Source organism: Notolepis coatsorum (genome assembly GCF_963971535.1).
Source record: "Notolepis coatsorum genome assembly, chromosome: 3".
Lineage (NCBI taxonomy): Eukaryota > Metazoa > Chordata > Actinopteri > Aulopiformes > Paralepididae > Notolepis > Notolepis coatsorum.
The window spans coordinates 57,289,261-57,311,813 of NC_140167.1; the positions used below are offsets into that span (position 1 = coordinate 57,289,261).

General features: G+C 42.6%; 1 protein-coding gene across 1 annotated transcript; it reads right to left on the reverse strand.

The window, feature by feature from the left end:
• Positions 1-3,936: 3,936 nt before the first annotated feature.
• On the reverse strand, positions 3,937-7,633 carry LOC311224873 (small ubiquitin-related modifier 3). The gene is made up of 4 exons (XM_084310009.1): positions 7,497-7,633; positions 6,444-6,572; positions 6,121-6,192; positions 3,937-4,841 (listed from the first exon to the last, which is right to left on the reverse strand). Exons 1-4 carry the CDS (start codon positions 7,515-7,517, stop codon positions 4,779-4,781), a joined length of 285 nt encoding a protein of 94 aa, XP_084166135.1. The 5' UTR covers positions 7,518-7,633; the 3' UTR covers positions 3,937-4,778.
• Between the last annotated feature and the right edge of the window lie 14,920 nt (positions 7,634-22,553).

The window sequence follows — 22,553 nt, forward strand, 5'->3', positions numbered from 1 at the left end:
CTCTCTGTCCTTAGAGAGGATATACACCAAAATACTGTGTGTACTTTAAAAAACAGATCCAAGTAAGCATCTTCAGATTCGTTTGACCATGTCCAGACACACACAAATCAACAAATCTACACCACAAACTGAAACCACATCACACAAGCTCACCAAGCTCATAACAGTAGCAGTAACTGACAGGCACACGGTCCCACAGCATCTGTGCTTAAAGAGGAATCCACTCATCTGTGTGGTGAGCTGGTGCCCACACCCCCCTTTAAATACAAGAGCCATGCAAATCATTCATTCCTCCCTCTGCCTCCTCTGCTGGGACAGACCCACTGCTTCTGCTAGAGGGGGGTTGAGCTCTGAGTGTGTGTGTGTGTGTGTGTGTATGTGTGTGTGTGTGTGTGTGTGTGTGACAATGTGTGCTTGAGTGTGTGCTCAAATGTGTGCTTAAATGTGTGCTTGAGACAGACAGACAGACAATGAGACAGAGTGAATATTTAGAAACTATGGTATACAGCTCTATGGCCAGACCTCAACTACAACATGGAGACTTACTTGAGGAAATGTCTTTTTAATTAAGAGGCAAATAACAAAAGTAAACAAAAGAGCAATTTTAAAACCAGCGGTAGCACCTGTGACCTTTGCTCCACCAATGGACAGCTGGATATAAGCAAAGCTATTACCATATTACCTGTTATCCTTACTTTATTATCTGAGACCAAGGTGTGTGTGTGTATGTGTGTTGCCGTATGTGTGTGTACATGTGTGTGTTGCCATGTGTGTGTGTGTGTGTGTGTTGACAAATGTGTGTGTGTGCATATGTATGGTGTGTGCATGTGTGTGTGTTGCCACATGTGTATGTGTGTTGCCGAATGTGTGTGTGTGCATAATGTATGTGTGTGTGTTTGTAAGAGGTAGCCTTATGAAATTGTCTAGCCCACCTGGCACCACTGGACCCGGCAGAGATATTAAAAGACTCAAACCTGTATGTTTTCATAAAAGATCTGCAAATATTGCATCTTAAAAAACGTAATGAAATCTGTGCATGGTGGGATTAGACCAGGGGTGACCAAACCTTTTGACACAGATGTATAAATGTAACAAGAAAACATGTTCATTGTAATAATCATATTATTAGAAGGAAAATCACTCCTGAAATATGATGAAAGAGCACCAAAGCAGACCAATCGTATCACTTTCTGGAATCCTTTGGCCAACAATGTATGTTAGATAAAACATTGAAATGCACCAAGTAGGCAGGGTGGCTAGTAGCGGCAAGTGGGAGGTGGCTACTGTGTGTGTTAGTGGCTGGCCTGCCGTGTGAGGATAGATGTATCTCTGCCTCTGCGGTGGACCTCACAGAATCCTCTTATTCAAAAATGTACTAAGCAAACACAGTGGCCGAACAGGGGAGGATGCCAATCACCTGTCTGTCCCCCTTCCTGCTCTCTATCCACCCAACCATCTCTCTTCCTTCCAGGCACGCCTAGCCTGGCGTTGGGTATTGCACTGAATGTACTCAACTTTTTGGGCTCCTGACCCAAATGAGTAAGTTCAGCCTTGTCCAAGGACTCACTAAATATAGATAGACAGTGAAGGCTAAGATGCTAAAATGTTTATATATTTACATTTTAATGTAATTGCATTTTTGTACGTTTCTTACCTTCTAACTATCTTCATATATGTTTACATCTTAATCTGATGTTCTGTGACAACAAGATAATTCCCCCAGAGACTTTTAAGTATCTAGGAGTAGGAGTGCTGATTTGAGAACAGTTTAGCTAGTTGAGTTGTATGCTCATGTGACCTGCCCACTGATCCTAGATCAGCACTACTTCTTAGAATCTTTACGCTTACAGGCCCAGATTGTGCCCTCGTCTGTAGCCAGACCTTTCCTTTTTCCTGGTTTAGTTATCGGTCTTAGCATTTTTTCAATTTCATTAAACGGGACCGTCCAGCCAAGGTATCACTGAGATCTAATATCCTGCCCTATTTCTACATTGAGATAATAACCACGTTAGTGTGATTTAGTCACCTTAAGTATAACCTCAGCACTTGGCCTTTATTGCGGTTTCTGTGCACTAGTGTGACAGGAAATAAACAGGCTTCAGCAGCGCCACCTGTCTGCATTTAACTGCCACAACAATTACATAGAACTCAATGGCCAACATGCAGAATTTCATTATTACTACAGTATTGCCTGAAGAAAAGTTGAGTATATGCAACAATGTTCATTAAATGCTTGTCGTTGACAATTTAAATGGGTCACTATAGCAACAGAGGCCTTTCACAAAAAGCCCATCTGTCCTCCAGGTTGGAAGAAATTATGGTTGCTGTGTGCAAAATAATGGTCACCATGTGTTGATATATTAAGATTCAATACATCAACAAAAACATTTATAATTGTGTCTTATTATAGGATCTTGTAAAGAGATTATAGAACAGTAATGTCACGCTTCTCCATTGCATTTTACCTACTCTACCACTGTATGGAAGTCTGGGCTTTTCTTTTGAACATGGTTACAGGCAGCCATGTTGGAAGAACTACACAAACACTCTGCACAAGGTGCAAACATTCAAGAGAAATACACACGTAAGAAGCTTCTGACAGGGAAGCTGAGTACCAAACTATATTTATTGTATACAGTAGTAAAAGACAACAAATAATGTACAAATCAGTAGAGAAACAAACAACTTATGACAAAGACCTGTGGGTACACAACATTGACCCCCCCCACCCATGCTCGAAAGCCGCCCTACATCTGATCCATGGTTCAGAAAGGTGTCTGTGGTCAGGAGGATAAGACGGATCATTTACTCTCAGCTACTCATTATCTTCTCTCTGGGGAGAGTAGACCTTTCTCAAAACCTGCCCTCTTTTCTTGATTCTCCAATCACAACTGTTCAGAGGGGAAGATCAAGAAAAGAGGGCAGGGTTTGAGTCATTGGTCAATGTCCCCCACCTTCGCCCTCTCTATACATCAGACCATATATAAAAAAAAAAAAAAAAAAGGAGACAAGAGGCAAATTTGTGAGCGGTCTACCCAGATGTGTGTGAACTGGGCCATCACACGCCTGTCCAATTTCACATGTGTCTTAGCAGGGTAAACGCGGCCGCGGTTAATAACATCAACAACGTGCATGCTTGATTTAGGTGGTGCCAGTGAGACAGTATCGACAGGTCTATAGTACCGTCCAATGCTGGCTCACCAGCGCCACCTAAATCAAGCGGACCCGTTCAAGATTTACCATTATGACACATCTGTGAAAAGGTTCCATCACAGGAAAGATGGGTGAATATGGACAATAGGAGGATGACTCTACATGGCTGGAAGGACAGACGTGAATAGTGGTTGTGAAGTGACCAATCGTCAAAAACAATGGCTGTTTGGGGGGAGAAAAGCAAACGAGTTAAGAGAAAGAATTGGGCCCAGCACACCACAAATACCACCCACCCAACTGCCCAAAAAGTAGCAGCTTCCACCCGCCCCAAAAGAACCACCCCTTTTTGAACCACAAATCAGGCCTTCACACAACAGATCCAGAATCAGTAGCCCCAAACCTCTCCCTGAGACATTATGTTGATGACAAAACATCTGAACCCCGAGTACAATGTTAAGGACAACTTTCCAAATACTCCCTCCCACTTCCCACCCAATGTAAAAATCAAAAAGCATTAACTGCTTGAAAGAACGCGGTAGGGACTGGCCACTGGCCCACTTCCAACAGAAAAATAAAGTCCTGCATTCTGTCAGGGAATATTCCCTCTTTTACTGCCTCATAGCACGAACGCAATCCGGTAGCCTTAAATAACATCCTCTCCTCATATTGTTCCTACACAAGCGCTAAATGAGCGACAAGTCAGTTACTAGCGGGTACCCACCGATATGATACGAGTCAAGGAGGAAGCAAATTAAGACTAAGGAGACAAGATTCCCTTAGAAGTGACAGTGAAAATTCTGAGTTTTACCTTTATTTCAGACTGATCGAAATACATAAAATATGAAACAAGTGTTCAGTCTTTGGAGTATTGGTCCAGCCCCACAACAGCTATCTAGAGTCCAATCTAATACTTCTGTACACAAAGCAACAAGCCCCCTGGATAATAATACATATCAATTCTTAAAAAGGAAAAAAAAGTTGTTTGCAGAAAAGCACCTAAATTGCAGACAGAATTAAAATACAGAAAGAAAAGAACCAACCAGGGTCATTGTTCATAGCCGAAGGGGGTGGGGGGGGGGAGAGCGTATTGAAAAAGAAGGATTTATATTATCCTAAGTTCAGATAGTGCTTCCATTTCAAAACGTTTATGCCGACCCAACTATGACCCTGGACAAAATGGCAGAGGTTCTCATTTCTGAGACCCTCATTGGATGACGACCATGACAAAACTACTGGATACTATGCTTTCACTGGCGCGCGCATGAGAGAAGCAGAGGGCCCACTGACAAACCAGGAACAACCATGACGTTTGATCATCCAATCGCACCCCAAGATGCCGATGGGTAAAAATGGCAAATCCTGATTGGCCAGTGGAACGACCGTCAACACTTTCAAGAGTTCAGTCCTGGCTGAGACAGTACAAAAACAACTGGAGGAGCCCCACCCCACCCTGCCCCCTCACACCGGATACACTAACGAAAAACTGTGATAGACATCTTTAAACAGGAAGAAAATAATAATTATAATAATAATAACGATAAAGAGAAGCTGAGAAGAGTGATGAGGAGATGTGGAGGAGGCTGAGAGCGTGGTCTGGGTGTGGCCATCACTGAGGTGGGAGGGGCTTAGCACAGCCCACCCGTCTGCTGTTGGAAAACATCTATGGTGTCCTCATCCTCCATCTCCAACTGGGGGGAGAAGAGAGAAAGTGTATATTTAGTGTAAAATGCAGCTAAATCTGATCAGTTTGTAGTCTCATCAGGAGCAATAACAGCTTAATTTCCATGCCAGTTTAACAATTGCCAGTAAACAGTTACAAAAATGTCTCCAATGACACATATGTTGTAGTTAGAGAAATAAGACAATCCTGGTCCCAGTGTCCCCAAAACGTATTAGCACTAAAAGTCTACGTTAACACTTTCTTCGCCAGGCTTATGTACATCATTATACCATCCTCTGCCAGCTCTATTTGTCTATGGAGAAGTTCCCCTTCTTGGCAGGGCTATAACTTTTTAAATTGTATTGCTAAATTGACATTACTATGGCCCATTCAACATCAATTATCTATTGTTCAGGGTGTAGCAACGTTATACTTTTTCATTCACATATTCATACTAAAATACGGTCTAAAGTATAAGTATGTTTTTATCGTTTTCTGCAGAACGTGATTTATAGCCCTAAATGCATTATATTGATGATTGTATACAGTTTGATAGCGATCGGCGCGAGATAATTTTTTTTCAAATGGACGTGCTTCTAGAAGTTACTACTCATCATCTGATGTTGACCGGATGGGGGGAAGGGGGGGGGGGTCGTTTATAATTCCGTGGCCAACGTTAGATGATGCATCTAGTGTGGGTGATATGATCATTAGAGCAGTTTGTATCGAACACGTTAAAAAAAAACGCTGAAACTCACCGTAGCTTCCTCGTAGCGTTGGGCGATGAGCAAAAATATTCCTATTATGGGATGTTGAAATATGAAATATCCATCTCCAGGTTGTATAATGGTATATACGTCCAAATCATGTTGTTTATCGAGTTATTGGTAACGGATTGCTATCCATTGTGTCTAGCTCGAGTCCCGGGACTATTAGCGAGTGATCGGACCGAATTGGAATGAGCACCAGCTTCCGTTTCCGGTTTGGGCGATCCGCCACCAGATGGCGCTCTTGAACCGTTGGAGAGTTGAGAGGGGATCAACAGTATATCTCAAGTCTCCGGGGGAGAAATATGATTGCGATCACAGATTTTTGAAATATTGATCTAAATGACGTGTTACGACGTCATTGGCAGAATGAGCATGGCGGGGAATGACGAGTGTTTAGGCATCCTTGGCAGAGAAAGTGTTAAGTGTCATTCTGGGCCAATAGACTAAGATGTTTATAGTGCTAAATGCTTTTGGGAAATTGGGCCCTGGATAGTTGGGATTAAGGCGAACGTGACGATAAAGAGTTTCATTTCTCACCTGTGCAGGTGTATCCGTCTCATTGATGGGCTGGCCATCAAACCGGAATCTGATCTGCCTTATCGAGAGCCCCTGCAGGCCAAAGAGAAAGCACAGCTAGTCAGGGCTAACATAAACAAACACCACATTGGAGCACTTGCATCTTTGACATGAAGAGCCACAGGGAAAATGCTGCCTGCGAGGATACCCATTCATTTAGCAAAACAAACACAGTGTACTATTTCAGATAAACAAATACGTCCAGGGTAATGGAGAGAACACATTAAGTATTCCAGCAAAGCCATGACAGAATAAAAGGCCAATTAACCTCTCAACCAACCCACCTGTCGTTCGCAGTACGCCTTCATTAGTTTGCTGAGGGGTGTGTGTCTCTTGATTTTAAACTGGACCACCGACCCGTCCTGTCCTGCAACTTTCAAGTTGATGTGGTCATTCTCGGTCTTCACTCCCTCCTAGGTGAAACACAAAGCACAGATGAAAACACAGGCTTCGAATAATTCCTTAATTCATGGTGGCCAGCACCGAATACAAAAGCAGATATCTATGCGATTTGCACAGCCTGCAACATATACAAGGAGTGCTCTTTCTGCAGAGAAATGGCCAACAATGACATTCTATAAGTTGATGATGGCACCTAACGTTTGCAGTCATATGGTTAAAAATTAAATAAAGGTTTATTATGGTCCGCATTGGTGCGTGTTGAAAGAGCAGTCAAACAAACTGCACATGATGAGTAGCTACGTGTTAAACCGTTAGCTACCCGGGTAGTCGCTGGCAGATGCTAACGTTACCTTGTTAGCTTCGAGCTAGCCGGTGAAGTGTACAGGCAGCCGTTAGGAGCAAAGCCAACATCCACTATGCTACCGGCTAACACTAGCTTAGCTTGTATTGTTTCTCTGTATATAGCCAGAGCACCAGCCATGGCACAGCAATGTCCCTATAGAACCCCAAACAAGCCCGGCGTTAGCAGCACAAGGCAAGCATAGTCTCCGTGCGTCACCATGGTGGCGCTGCGCTGCGCCGCTGCTGTGCGGCAGTCGTGTTGCGGACACAAGTTAGCGTGGTCCTGCTCCACAAAGAGAAATCCGCAAAACACAACCGCCGCATAACTTAAATCGCAGCCTCCTTTTTTCGAATAGAGTCAAACTATGAATGAATATCTTGTCGATCCGTCTAAGATGTATCGTGCCAGCCCGAATATATATATCTATATTATCCGAGGGGGGAACCCATTCATCTGCGAAACAAACACTGCGCCGATTCGGAGAAACGTGCAAACCAGGCCATTTTAGATTGCACATTTGAAGAATGGATTGGCACGAGCTTGATCTAGTGATCACTGTAGATGTACTCGCCGTTGAAACGAGATGTCTTACCTTTGGCTTCTCCTCTGACATTTTAGCCGACTTTCTTGTGAGGGTTTACAGTATAAATGTGTTATTTTGGGATGTATTTCTCTGCCTGCCGCCCGCTCTGTCCTCTCTTCTCCTCCAGCCACGTGAACGCGCTTGGACCTCTATAGCACACAAATGATTGGATTCGGGAACGTCACGTGATATCAAAACACGGGAGCGCGGAAACGGAAGCGAGCATCTATGCAAAATACTCGATCCCGCGAATTGGAGAACCCGCCAAGAGGAAAAAGGCCTATCCTCCCCCTTTCCCCTTTGGCTTACCAGAATGAATATCACCTGGATAGTTATTAGTCAAGCTACAGTACTTTTTCTGTTCAAAGCACAAGGACACTGAAATGCTTAAGTCGATTAATACAAATTATATCTGAATCTGGAAGTGTAGACTGTGTAGCATGATGAATTGAAAATGGGGGACCCTGATGTAAACAAGACAAAATTATTTCTCTGGTCTGCATCCCCTTAACAATTGTGTGTATTGAGCTGTACTGCATTGTACCCATTCTGCAATCTGTTAATACAGTTTTCAATCAATCAATCAATCAATCAATCAATAGCATGTCTTCATATGTGGAAGAGATCATGAATGAATGAAAACTTTATTTAACAGATTGCAGAATGGGTACAAATTACAATACAGTACGGCTCAATACACACAATTGTTAAGGGAATGCAGACCAGAGAAAGACGTTTGTCTTGTTTACATCAGGGTCCCCCATTTTCATTTCATATTGACATTTATGACATACTAACATACATGACATTTATGGCATAGGGACATATAGGTATTTAGTACTGATACATTTGTGACATATACGGTATTCAAATATACAGTACTGTTACTCATAGATCCTGACAGAGTATATACATATGATGGGGAGGGGACTGTACATTAGGAGGGTGGTAATTAAACAGCCAGGGTGGTTTGATTTCCACATGGCCATATACTGCAGTGTTGGGGAGTAGTTAACTACATGTAGGCCTACATGTACAACTACCAATGTAATAAAAAAAAGTCAACCAACAAACTAGATTCTTGTACCGGATCTCCTCTCTGGTAAACAAGAATACCCTGAAGACTCTGGCAGGAGCACTCATTCAAGGGTACTACGACTATGCTTGCACCTCATGGTACCAAAGCACCTCAAAGGCGCTAAAAACAAGATTACAAACATCACAAAACAAACTGGTCAGACTACTACTTGACCTTACTCCTAGAACCCACCTCACCCCTGCCCACTTTGACTACCTAGGATGGCTTAGAGTAGACGACAGAGTATAGCAACTTGCAATGGGCCTGGTGGTCTACTCAAGATACACTATACGACTAAGGTACCCATGTACATGTCAAAATACTTCCCAAAGGTCAATGAATACCACGACCACAACACCAGAGGGAGCTCAACAAATCATGTTAAACACAGATTCGGCTCAAACAAGGGACTAAACACGTTTCGCAATTATGCCACATCAATGTGGAACGCCCTACCCAAAGCTGTAAAGGAATGTGAATCCCTACCCACATTCAAAACCACTCTTAAAGAGCACCTACGGGAGGCTGCAATTCGAAACTGGCCACCGTAAACGTCCAAACCCCCCCACCCTCATCCCTCCTAATAGACAGTCTCCTCCCCACTGTATGTATATATTCTCTCCCCACGTATGTATATTTCTCTCCCACCCACCCACCCCCTCCTAATGTACAGTCTCCTCCCCACTGTATGTATATATTCTCTCCCCACGTATGTATATTTCTCTCCCACCCACCCACCCCCTCCTAATGTACAGTCTCCTCCCCACCGTATGTATATATTCTCTCCCCACCCTATGTATATTTCTCTCCCACCCACCCACCCCCTCCTAATGTCTCCTCCCCATCATATGTATATATTCTCTGTTAGGATCTATGGGTAACAGTACTGTATATTTGCATATCGTATATGTCACAAATGTAACAGTACTATATACCTGTATGTCATGTATGTCCCTATGCCATAAATGTCATGATGTCATGCAGGCACGTGCACACATAGAGGCCAAGGGGTGCTTGAGCACCTGCCTTTTTGAGCCTCATCAAAAAAGTGCCCTTTTTGAGAAAAAAATATAAAAATTACCGTTACGCATATAGACTGCCCTTCCAACTGAAAAATGTCAGGATAGAATACAAATATATAAAAAATGCATTTATATTAAACAATACAGAATATACAGCACTTCGAGTATATACATATGATGGGGAGGGTGACTGTACATTAGGAGGGTAGTAAACAGCCAGGGTGGTTTGATTTCCACATGGCCATATACTGCAGTTTTGGGGAGTAGTTATACATGTAGGCCTACATGTACAACTACCAATGTAATAAAAAAAGTCAACCAACAAACTAGATTCTTGTACCGGATCTCCTCTCTGGTAAACAAGAATACCCTGAAGACTCTGGCAGGAGCACTCATTCAAGGGTACTACGACTATGCTTGCACCTCATGGTACCAAAGCACCTCAAAGGCGCTAAAAACAAGATTACAAACATCACAAAACAAACTGGTCAGACTACTACTTGACCTTACTCCTAGAACCCACCTCACCCCTGCCCACTTTGACTACCTAGGATGGCTTAGAGTAGACGACAGAGTATAGCAACTTGCAATGGGCCTGGTGGTCTACAAGATACACTATACGACTAAGGTACCCATGTACATGTCAAAATACTTCCCAAAGGTCAGTGAATACCACGACCACAACACCAGAGGGAGCTCAACAAATCATGTTAAACCCAGATTCGGCTCAAACAAGGGACTAAACACGTTTCGCAATTATGCCACATCAATGTGGAATGCCCTACCCAAAGCTGTAAAGGAATGTGAATCCCTATACCCACATTCAAAACCACTCTTAAAGAGCACCTACGGGAGTTCGAATTCAAAACTGGCCACCGTAAACGTCCAAACCCCCCCACCCCCATCCCTCCTAATAGACAGTCTCCTCCCACTGTATGTATATATTCTCTCCCCACGTATGTATATTTCTCTCCCACCCACCAACCCCCTCCTAATGTACAGTCTCCTCCCCACTGTATGTATATATTCTCTCCCCACGTATGTATATTTCTCTCCCACCCACCCACCCCCTCCTATTGTACAGTCTCCTCCCCACCGTATGTATATATTCTCTCCCCACCCTATGTATATTTCTCTCCCACCCACCCACCCCCTCCTAATGTCTCCTCCCCATCATATGTATATATTCTCTGTTAGGATCTATGGGTAACAGTACTGTATATTTGCATATCGTATATGTCACAAATGTAACAGTACTATATACCTGTATGTCATGTATGTCCCTATGCCATAAATGTCATGATGTCATGCAGGCACGTGCACACATAGAGGCCAAGGGGTGCTTGAGCACCTGCCTTTTTGAGCCTCATCAAAAAAGTGCCCTTTTTGAAAAAAAATAAATAAATACCGTTACGCATATAGACTGCCCTTCCAACTGAAAAATGTCAGGATAGAATCAAAATATTAGGTAAAGAGAGAGAGATGCCCCATATTCCATTGCAGTTTGCACGGCCTCCTCAGCGTGCCTCTCCGCCAGTGATGGGAGTAACGGCGTTATAAAGAACGGCGTTAGTTTTTTCAGTAACGAATCTAACGGATTACTCATCCAATCTTAATAACGCCGTTACCGTTACTGGCAAAAAATGCTGCGCGTTACTGTCTATGATTGAAGCTTTTTTTTTTCATCAGAAAGATCTCTGCAACGAGAGCCATTCTATAAAGCTGGGAACGAGGCTAGTCCTTCTCAGCCAACCTCAGCGCGCGATTGGCTGAGGTTGAGTACAATGCCATGGTAAGCCAATCAAAGGTAGAGGTGGGCGGGTTCATCCAGAGTTTGAAACACAGCGCGACAACACAAGCCACTCAACGTGAGACGGCGGTCCGTGTACGTTTTGATAGTTGTTTTGGTGGCCAAATAATCCAAAACGAATCCAACGAACAATACACGCAAGCATTCAATGAGCGTTTTTGTTCACTCTAGTCTTGTGTTAGTTGTGTGTTGCACTGCAGTAGTGGAGGCTCTACTCTGCTGACATAGTGCTGCACTTCCTGGTTTAATAGCACAGTCATCAGGTGCTCAGAGTCAGAGATATATATATCTGTATGTCATGCATGTCTTAAATGTCATGATTAGATTTGTTTAGATGATTAGATTAGATTCTTATATCTGTATGTTGTGTATGTCATAAATGTCATGAATTGAAAATGGGGGACCCTGATGTAAACAAGACGAAAGTCTTTCTCTGGTCTGCATCCCCTTAACAATTGTGTGTATTGAGCTGTACTGTACTGTACTGTACCCATTCTGCAATCTGTTCATTAAAATGTTCAATCAATCAGTATATATTTGTTATTTATTTTTGGTATAGTGCTTAACAAGCATAATTTAATGTTGCCCAGTTGTGGCCTGTCGAGGGGCAATACATGATATCAAAAGTTTCAAAACATCTATTGTATTTGTATGATCCACTATATCAACATAGTAATTCTAATAATATCTACATACATGGCATTTGATTGGAGGCTATAGTCTCACTTTGTCCCACAGCAACATTAAAATAGTTTAGATTTGTGTATGTTGTTTATAAAAAAATTACTTGAAAGTAACGCAATAGTTACTTTCTGAAGTAACTAGTTACTTTTATAATTTGTAATTTGTAAGTAAGTAATTTAGTTACTTTTTGGAAGAAGTAACTAGTAACTGTAACTAGTTACTTTTTAAAAGTAACTTGCCCAACACTGCTCTCCGCGGACCTATATATTTTATGCATAGCGTGGGTGATGGTGATGATGATAGAAACCGCTGTGGCGCATACAGTTGAATGCTGGTATTACACTCATTGAGGGACACGAAGAAGTCAAGTCCGATGGGATTTGGGAATCTCAAATACAAATCGGGATTGGAATAAAAAATGCATTTATATTAAACAATACAGAATATACAGCACTTCTTGGGGTCTGTAGGGTAAGCACTTATTCCCTCCCCCCTGAACATTTATGGAGATGTATGGGCCTTTTACATCAGTGATAAAAGTGTCTTTCAAGGATAAGTGAGCTCCTGCACTGATTATTATAGTTCAATATTCAATATTAGATCACCAAAACCCCCCAAAAAGCATAAAAAGGGGGCCCCCCGCCCGAAAAGGGCCCTTAAAAATCGCGCTCGCGCGCTACGCACGCTCGGTTAATATATACACACAAGTGTAGTGCCCTTTTCAGCCTTTGAGCACCTGCCCCTCTAAAGTCCTGTGCACGTACATTCATGTATGCTGTGTATGTCATAAATGTCACTATGAATTGAAAATGGGGGACCCTGATGTAAACAAGACAAATGTCTTTCTCTGGTCTGCATCCCCTTAACAATTGTGTGTATTGAGCTGTACTGTATTGTACCCATTCTGCAATCTGTTAAATAAAGTTTTCATTCATTCATTCATTCATTCATTCATTCATTCATTCATTCATTCATTCATTCATTCATTCATTCATACATTTTGCAGTAGCTGGGTGGTAGTTTAAAGGAACACCAACATTATGGGAAATGTGCTTACCGTTTTCTCCAGTCAGACAAGATGTTCAATACCAATTTCCTCTGTTCAGTCAAAAGATATCCAGCTGCAAACTAGCCTAGCTTAGCACAAATGAATGGAAGTGAAATACGGACCATTAGCCTAGCTTAAAACTCCAGAAGAAGAGGTGTTTTTGACCAACAGCTAGGTTAGCTGGTCCATATCCGCTTCCATTCATTTGTGCTAAGCTATAGCTTGCAGCAGGATAGCTATCTACTGTCTGGTTATGGAGAACCATGGTGTTTCGTAACTCGCAGGTGTTGTGGAAAAACGCTGAATTATGTGGCCTGTTCTCTCCAGACGCACACCGTTCCAAACATTAACCTCAAAATACGCTGTAAATAAAGTGCTGTGTTTGATACATACAATAAATGCATGCCTTATTATATGTTAAACTACACTGTAGGTTACGTTTCTATAGGCCCTGCAAAAAACAAATAAGCTGATACATACAAAATATACATAATATCAATACAGAAATATGTAAGTCCTTTACATTATTTTACTACTGATGACATACAGTAACAAGGGCTGTCCCATTTCCTAGGTAAAGATTTCAACCCCTTCCCTACAGAAGGACCACTACCAAAAGGAAGGGAATTGAGTTTGGACCCTGCTGTGATATGAAGCAAGCAAAGCGTAGTGGTACATATACAGCTGGGAACCAGCAAACCCTCAGGCCTAAATCAAACACACTAGTGTCAGGTCAATTATAGTTCCATGTAATTATTCTGAGATTCCAGGCTCAGATTGTGACAATCTTCTTTTTATTTATTTTTTATTTTCTTTATTAAATTTTGAACAACCAACAACCCAATATCAACATCAACAGTAACAATAATAATAATAATAATAATAATAATAATAATAATAATAATAATAATAATAATAATAATAATAATAATAATAATAATAATAATAATAATAATAATAATAATAATAATAATAATAATAATAATAATAATAATAATAATAATAATAATAATAATAATAATAATAATAATAATAATAATAATAATAATAATAATAATAATGACAAAACAATAAGAAATAAGAAATACAGATCTAAACTTAACTAATAAATACAAAATACAAATATTCCAAATTAAAATAAAAAAAAAACACTGCAAACCCCCCCATGACCGCCGGATCCCCCAGGACCAACACCCCACCCCCACTCTGCCGCTACATCGAGCTTTTGACCACCTCGGCCGCCACAGTCCACCAATCAATACCTGCTTGTCCCACCCCAACCACCCGAGCAGTCGATATCTCCAAATAAATAATGTCCAGCAATGTCAGGGACCAGTTAATTACTGTGAGATTCTCATGGAACCTTCTTTCCATCTCATACCGATAAGCTTTTTGGCTGCTGTAACGCCTGCCAGAATAATTATTTTCTGTTGTATGGATGTTGGTAGTGAAGATATATCGTTTAGAAGTAATGTTGCTGCCGTGAGTGGAATCGATATGTTACAGATGTCTAGCTGCTATAGATTTCCAGAAATGGGCCACTGATGGGCAATCCCAGACCATATGAATATACTGGCTCTTAGAGAGCATAAAGTGCACCGGGAGTCGGCCACCAGTCCCATATCAAATAGTTTCCTAGGTGTGAGATATGTCCTGAATATAATTAAAATTAATTTGTTGGTGACTAGGGTTGCGGGAGGCTAATATAGCATTTGTCCAAACGTTGTCCCAGTCAAACTCAGGGTCTAACTCTGGGATGTCCCCTCGCCAGACTGTATCTAATGTTAATTTTTCATATGTGGATTTGATTAAACGTATATAAAAATCTGAGACAAACCCTCTTGAATGAATGAATGAATGAATGAATGAATGAATGAATGAATGAATGAATGAATGAATGAAAACTTTATTTAACAGATTGCAGAATGGGTACAATACAGTACGGCTCAATACACACAATTGTTAAGGGGATGCAGACCTGAGAAAGACGTTTGTCTTGTTTACATCAGGGTCCCCCATTTTCAATTCATATAGACATTTATGACATACACAACATACATGACATTTATGGCATAGGGACATATAGGTATTTAGTACTGATACATTTGTGACATAAACGGTATTCAAATATACAGTACTGTTACCCCTAGATCCTGACAGAGTATATACATATGATGGGGAGGGGACTGTACATTAGGAGGGGGTGGGTGGGTGGGAGAGAAATATACATACAGCGGGGAGGGAATATATACATGTGGTGGGGAGGAGACTGTCTATTAGGAGGTGGTGGGGGTTTTGGGCATTTACGGTGGCCAGTTTCGAATTGCAGCCTCCCGTAGGTGCTCTTTAAGAGCGGTTTTGAATGTGGGTAGGGATTCACATTCCTTTACAGCTTTGGGTAGGGCGTTCCACATTGATGTGGCATAATTGCGAAACGTGTTTTTTTTCTTGTGGTTGTCCTGTCACCGATAAGCCAGACGAAAGGGTGTGGGTGCAACGCCTGAGCCCACGGTACACTGTGGGCCCTGAGCGCCGACCTTGGTTGTAGGTAAAGGAAGAATGATTCGCCAGGTATATCATAAAACTCTTTTAGGTCCTGAAACGCTCGAAGACCGTTTTTATCATATATATCTTCCAGAGTATGAACTAACAGGTTTGTGCCCAACAAGTAGTTGCTGGTTATGAAAAATTGGAGAGTCAAGGTGCCACAGGCATTTAACTGCACAGGACCGCTCTACATTACGCCACGTTTGAATCACGTGGGATATGATTGGTCCATATCTTAGCTGGCATTTTGATATAGGAATAGTGGAGTATTAGGTGAGACCTCTGCTGCCTCTAAGGAGTGCCATGACACAGCAATTTCAGGGTCCAGCCAGTTTATCAAGGGCCTCAGCGAGAAGGACCAGAAATATAACTTAAAATCAGGGATTGCCAAGCCCTCATCCTGTTTCCTACATTGAGTGGTAGTTCTTTTGATTCTCAGGCGTTTATTATTCCAAATTAATTTGGATATCATAGTTTGAGTCTTACGCCAGTGGTGTATTGGAGGAGGAAGGGGAAGCATTGAGCTGACAAAATTTATCCTAGGTAGTATGTTCATTTTAATTATGGGCCTGTAGCGAATTTGGAAGGCTCGACCATCTATCTAGGTCCTGATGTATTTTATTATATGTACCTGTAAAGTTAAATTTTGTTGTCTGATTCAGTGTGGGAAAGATCTCTATGCCTAAGTACTTAAAATATTCAACTATGGGGATGTCAGCCGGTAGTTGCACCGCTTTGGCCAACTCATTAAGAGGTAGACAAGCTGATTTGGGCCAATTAATCTTAATAATATAATTTAATAATATAATATAATAATTTACAGAAGTCATTGATTATATTAAGTAACTTTGGGGAGACTCTCTGTGAAAATGAAGGAAGAACTGGGCATATATGCAAATAGACACAACAGGTATGTGTAATGACACTGTTTGCTATATATATATATATTTAAAAAAAAATGTTATTAACATTTATTGACTTACAATACTTAGACAATACTTTAAACATCAAACATATAGCAATACAATGACATGGGTCCCTTGAATTCCTGTGATAAGGCTATGTTCTGCAGCTCGGACCACCATAAGGGGGACCTCTCGCTCCCACCATCCCCCCCGAGAAACAGTAAACCCCCATATCCCAGGTCCGCTACGCGCGGAGCCGAGCACCCAGAACCCTCACCCGCCCCGACTGCCAGGCCCCCGGCCCACGAGAACCCCAAGCCCAGGCCCGCAGAAGGCCAGAGCACCACGCATCAATGGCCCCCAGACCCCCCGCAACGGCCTCAGCGCTTTAATCCTGGCCGGTCTGGGCAGCCTCAGCGCCTGAATCCTGGCTGGTCTGGGCGATCTCGGCGCTTGAATCCTGGTTGGTGTGTGTGGCCTCAACGTCTGAATCCTGGTTGGTCTGGGCAATCTCAGCATTCGAATCCTGGTTGGTCTGGGTGTTCTGGGTGTCTCCAACATCCAACCCTATGCCTTTCTTTTGGGCCCGTATGCTTTACTTCTTTTGAATTAGCCTCCATGTTCCTCTGAATATTCTGTATTGCATCTGCTTACCTGTTTCTTGCTAAACCGGAAGTCCACTGTTTGCTATTTTGACAGGCTAAGCTGGCCCTATGTTTATTTAATAATTTTTTCTTTGTTAATTAAGCTAGCTGGTCAATTGCTGGAGTGCTGCACGTATCATTGGAGATAACTTAACACGGCCAAATTTGCGTGAATTACATTACTCTCCATCACATCAAGCTAACCTCGCAGGACTACATGTGCCCATTCAAGCTAGCCTTTCTTTTTCCACAATGTTTCAGCTAAGAGGCCTGTTTATGGTTGTTGTTGTTTTAGCATATGGCCTATGTTTAACGTGGGCCACAGTTATAATTATGTTTTGCTTATGCGGTTGTATCAGGGCTATATTAGTATTTTGTGTTTTTTAGGTTGCTGGTGTTGCTTTTATTTTTATAAGGAATATTTAAGGACTAATGGGGGTATAATAGAGGGAGGAGCAAGGATGGGACAGCCTTAGGAACCTATGTCTCTAACGGGGGATAATATTAGGTAGTAAGTATGTGAAGCCAACCCTTATGGTTGACGGATCAATATATCTGTTATGGTTTGTAATGCGACCCCAATTGCACGACACAGACAGGTAATCAGAGTTAGCCAAAACAAGGGCATGATTTATTATACACAAAAAAGCGGCACTGAGCCTTTAAGGGGGAAAAAACACTAAAGTCCATGAACACAATTTTTTTTGGCACTGTGCCTTTAAAGGGCGAACAGGCAGGAATCCTCTAGAACACAGGCAAAAAAGTACACAGGAAATCTTCTAGAACACGGGCAAAAAGTACACAGGAATCTTCTAGAACACAGGCATCCTCCCGACCAGAATGCTGCCGACGGGCAACGCAGCAACTAGGGGGTCCAAGGGGAAATGGGGTGAGAACACGGGCATCCTCCCGTGGAATAGAGAGCGATGAAGCGGTCTCACCCCAGGAACGCGGTCCATGTAGAGGGAGTAGGGAAGTAGCCGGCACGACATCTGGAGTGGGAACATTGGGATCCTCCCGTGGAATAGAGAGCGAAGACGGTGTCCTACTCCAGGAAACGGCGACAGGTGGTGATGTACAGAGGTGGCACGACGTCTCACGCCGGCGACGCGGCAGTAGATGGTGGTAACAAGAACGACCCGACAAGGAGTGGAAGGGAGTCTGCATTGATTGATTGATTGAATTGATTGAAAAGTTTATTAACAGATTGCAGAATGGGTACAGTACAGTACATCTCAATACATACAATTGTTAAGGGGATGCAGACCAGAGAAAGACTTTCGTCTTGTTTACATCAGGGTCCCCCATTTTCAATTCATCATAACATATATGACATACATGACATACAGATAGACAGTACTGCTACATCTATACATTTATGACATATCAGATTTGCAAATACAGTACTGTTTGTGATACAAAAGTGTCCAGAAAAGGAGTGTATATACATTTGGCATAGAAACTGTACATTGGATTGGAGGAGGTTGGTGGGGTGGGGTTGGGTGGGTTGGGTGAGGGCTGTACATTGGAGGTGGGGGGGGGGGGGGGGGGGGGTTGGGTAGGGGACACACACACATTTTACACTGTACATTGGAATATTGACAAAGCCTTACTTGGTCATTTACTGTACAACTAGGTTAGGACATTTGTAGGGGCCAGTTTCGAATTGCAGTCTCACGTAGGTGTTTTTTGAGAGTGTTTTTGAAGGTGGGTAGTGATTCACATTCCTTTACAGCTTTAGGCAGGGCGTTCCACATTGATGTGGCATAATTGCGAAACGTGTTTAGTCCCTTGTTTGAGCCGAATCTGGGTTTTACATGATTTGTGGAGCTCCCTCTGGTGTTGTGATCGTGGTATTCACTGACCTTTGGGAAGTATTTTGACATGTACATGGGTACCTTGGTCGCGTAGTGTATCTTGTAGACCAGGCCCATTGCAAGTTGCTGTACTCTGTCGTCTCCTCTAAGCCATCCTAGGTTGTCAAAGTGGGCAGGGGTGAGGTGGGTTCTAGGAGTCAGGTCAAGTAGTAGTCTGACTAGCTTGTTTTGAGATGTTTGTAATTTGTTTTTTAGTGCCTTTGAGGTGCTTTGGTACCATGAGGTGCAAGCATAGTCGTAGTACCCTTGAATGAGTGCTCCTGCTAGAGTCTTCAGGGTATTCTTGTTTACCAGAGAGGAGATCCGGTACAAGAATCGCGTTCGTTGGTTGACTTTTTTTATTACATTGGATGCCATTTTGTCACAGGAAAGATTAGCCTCTAGGATGGAACCCAGGTAGGTAATTTCATCTTTCCTTGTGATAATATTGTCACCCACTGTAACCGAGAAGCCGTCGGTCTTGCTGAGTTTGTTATTTGAACCGAAGAGAATGGACTCTGTTTTGCCCATGTGTAATGATAGTTTGTTGTCGGCGAGCCATATGCAGATTTTGCCTAGTTCCGAGCTGAGGGCTTTTTCAACCTGTAACTTGTTCTTGTCAGAGACCAGCAGGGCTGAGTCGTCCGCAAACAGGAACAATTTGCAGTCACAAGCTGACGACATGTCATTTGCATAAATTAGGAATAGTAGCGGTCCTAGTATGCTTCCTTGTGGAACACCACAGCTCACTGTGAGGGGGGGGGATAGGGTACCGTTTACTTCCACCATCTGTTCCCTCCCCTCCAGGTAGGATTGTATCCAGCTCACTGATAAACTATCAAAACCAATTGCTTTTAGCTTGTCAATCAGAATGGTGTGATTGACAGTGTCGAAGGCCTTTTGTAGGTCCAGCATGACCATGCCGCAGTATTTGCCCGCGTCCACCTCTTGTTTGATGTGGTCGTTCAAGTAGAGAAGGCATGTGTCAGTGGAGTGGGATGTTCTGAAGCCAGATTGGAATTCGTAGATTAGATTTTTTTCCGCGAGGTACTTTTCGATCTGTTCGTATACTATTTTTTCCATGACTTTCGAGATGGATGTAAGGATAGAAACAGGGCGGTAGTTACCCGGGTCTAATTTGCTGCCCTTTTTGTGCAGGGGTGTTACTCTCGCAATTTTGAAGTCCTTGGGGACGTGTCCCTGTTTTATGGAGAGGTTTATTATGTGTGTGATGACTGGGGTGATGGCTGCTGCTGAGTCTCTGAGGAATTTGGAGGGGATGTTGTCATGGCCAGTGGCCTTGTTTGGTTGGAGGGCGCTCAGTTTTTTGAGTACCTCATCTGTAGTTACTATTTCCAGTTTGAAGTCGTCTTTGTGGACGCCTAGGTTCATGTAGTATGCTACTATGCATACTTGTACTCTCATCCGAGCTGATTGCAAACTCCCCTCAGGTGTGTGAAGCAGAAAAGCGGCACGTCCCCTCGTTGGGCAGCATGCAGTCCTTTCCAGCCCTCACAATATCGTTGGCCTCATATGGATACAGTTACCTACAGTAGGTCGTTCCCTTTTTTGTTAAGTTGAGGATTTTGCCTGACTGTGCTCTCCTCGCATTGCTGCATCTTCCTGGCTTATTGCCTGTGCCCTCGGCAGTCAGAACACTTGTTACTTTAGAAAATCCTCATTTATCTGACTCACTTGTATGACTTGTGACTGACTTCCAAGGCTCATTTACAACGGTCTTGGAGGATGACTTGGGTGGCTGTCGTATGGGGCTGACGATATGGATTAGAAGGGGGGGGGGGGGTAGGGGGCAGGGTTGATAGAGCTAAAGCTGGGGGGGGGGGGGGGGGATTTAGGTGATAGATTAGTGAGGGGGGGACTGGGTATATTTTGTATTTGTTTGTTTTTTTGTCGGGTTTTGGGTCTGTTTGTTATTTTTGTTGCATGTCTTATCATTATTGTAGTTATTGTTGTCGTCAATGTTGTGTTTGTTTTAGAAAAAAAAAATTAATCGAAATTTGATTAAAAAAAACGAAGTAACTTTGGGCCGATTGGGAGGGGTCTTCCATGAAAATTAATAAGTCATCCGCATATAGAGCATTTTTTGTGGTGTCTCATTGATTATTAGAGGGGCGATTTCTTGTGATTGTCTAATGAATTGGGCCAATGGTTCGAGGGAAAGCGCGAATAGTCCGGGGCTCAGAGGACAACTCTGTCTGGAAGATCTAGACACCGGGAAGAGTGTGTGGAGCATAATTCGCCTGTAATTACCATTGCTGACGGTGAGGCATAGAGAACCTTGATCATGTGTATAAATTCCTTTCCAAGTCCCATGGCCTCCAGTACCATTCAAAGATATGACCATTCCAGTCTATCGAATGCCTTCATGGCATCCAAAGACAGACCGTGGCCGGAGTTGCATTGCTCTTACTGTTGTCAATTACATGTAACAGTCTCCTAAGATTATCTGCGGCTAGTCGACCTTGATCTGATCACAGTGTACCAGCACCGTCATACTTCTGCAGATGACGGGCTAGTATTTTGGCAAAAAATGTAAGATCGGCCCGAGAAGACTCAGGGGCCTATATTGTGATAATCTTCTGTAGTGCAGATTGGATTTGATGTAGTTGAACTACTTTTTCAAAGTGGTTTCAGTTTGACAAACTATTTGAGAGTAGTTAAACTACTTTTCATTGTGAAGTAGCTAGTAGTAACTAATGTTTTAGAGTTATTTCCTCAACACTGACTAAATATACACTCATAGTGAATAGTGAAACCTAATCAAATGAAAAAGGTCCATGAACGATTAACTCAGTGGTCAGTGACCACAGCAATCCCAATAATCACCAATTTACAAACAAGTACAAAATAGTTGATGAAGCTGTGACCAATTGGTTGCAGGAAACCCCTCTTTTGTAGACTACTGCTTGTTTCTGTTTGAATATTTGCTTTAACCTGAGCACTGTATTCATTATCTTTATGTAATTATCTAGTTGCAGAAGAAGAACTCTCAAATAGCCCCAACATTACACATTTTATCACTGCAACACCTCACGTGAAAGAAATTTCTCCCACCACCGACAGCATTCCCCCGACGACCCACCCAAGGCTAGGACGCACTGGTCCGGCTGTGAAATGTAGCCGCCTAAAAAGAGTACCTTCAAAACAGATTAGAAGTCTAACAATCTCTCCTGACTCCACGGATACCAGTATGGCGCAATGCACAGAATGATCTCACACGTTTCCAGCACCAGAGAGGATTCACTGTTGTACCCTGAAGCTGAGGCCAGCACCAGAAAGGATTCACTGTTGTACCCTGAAGCTGAGGCCAGCACCAGAGCTCAGCGCAGTAGCAGCAAGTGGTAGATCAGTGTATTTACTGTTTGTAAATGGGGTGTGCTCCCTCGTGATAGTTTGATATTTGGGGATTGTGACCACTGACCACGCAAGTGGCCCAAATCAGAATTGAAAA

Bases quoted from the DNA above. Each gene is read 5' to 3' on its own strand.
- LOC311224873 (XM_084310009.1), bottom strand. From the start codon at position 7,517: ATGTCAGAGGAGAAGCCAAAG. The intron at 6,573-7,496 runs GTAAGACATCTC...TGTTTCACCTAG, and splicing joins TGTCAGAGGAGAAGCCAAAG to GAGGGAGTGAAGACCGAGAA. The intron at 4,842-6,120 runs GTGAGAAATGAA...TTCTCCCCCCAG, and splicing joins AGACGGATACACCTGCACAG to TTGGAGATGGAGGATGAGGA.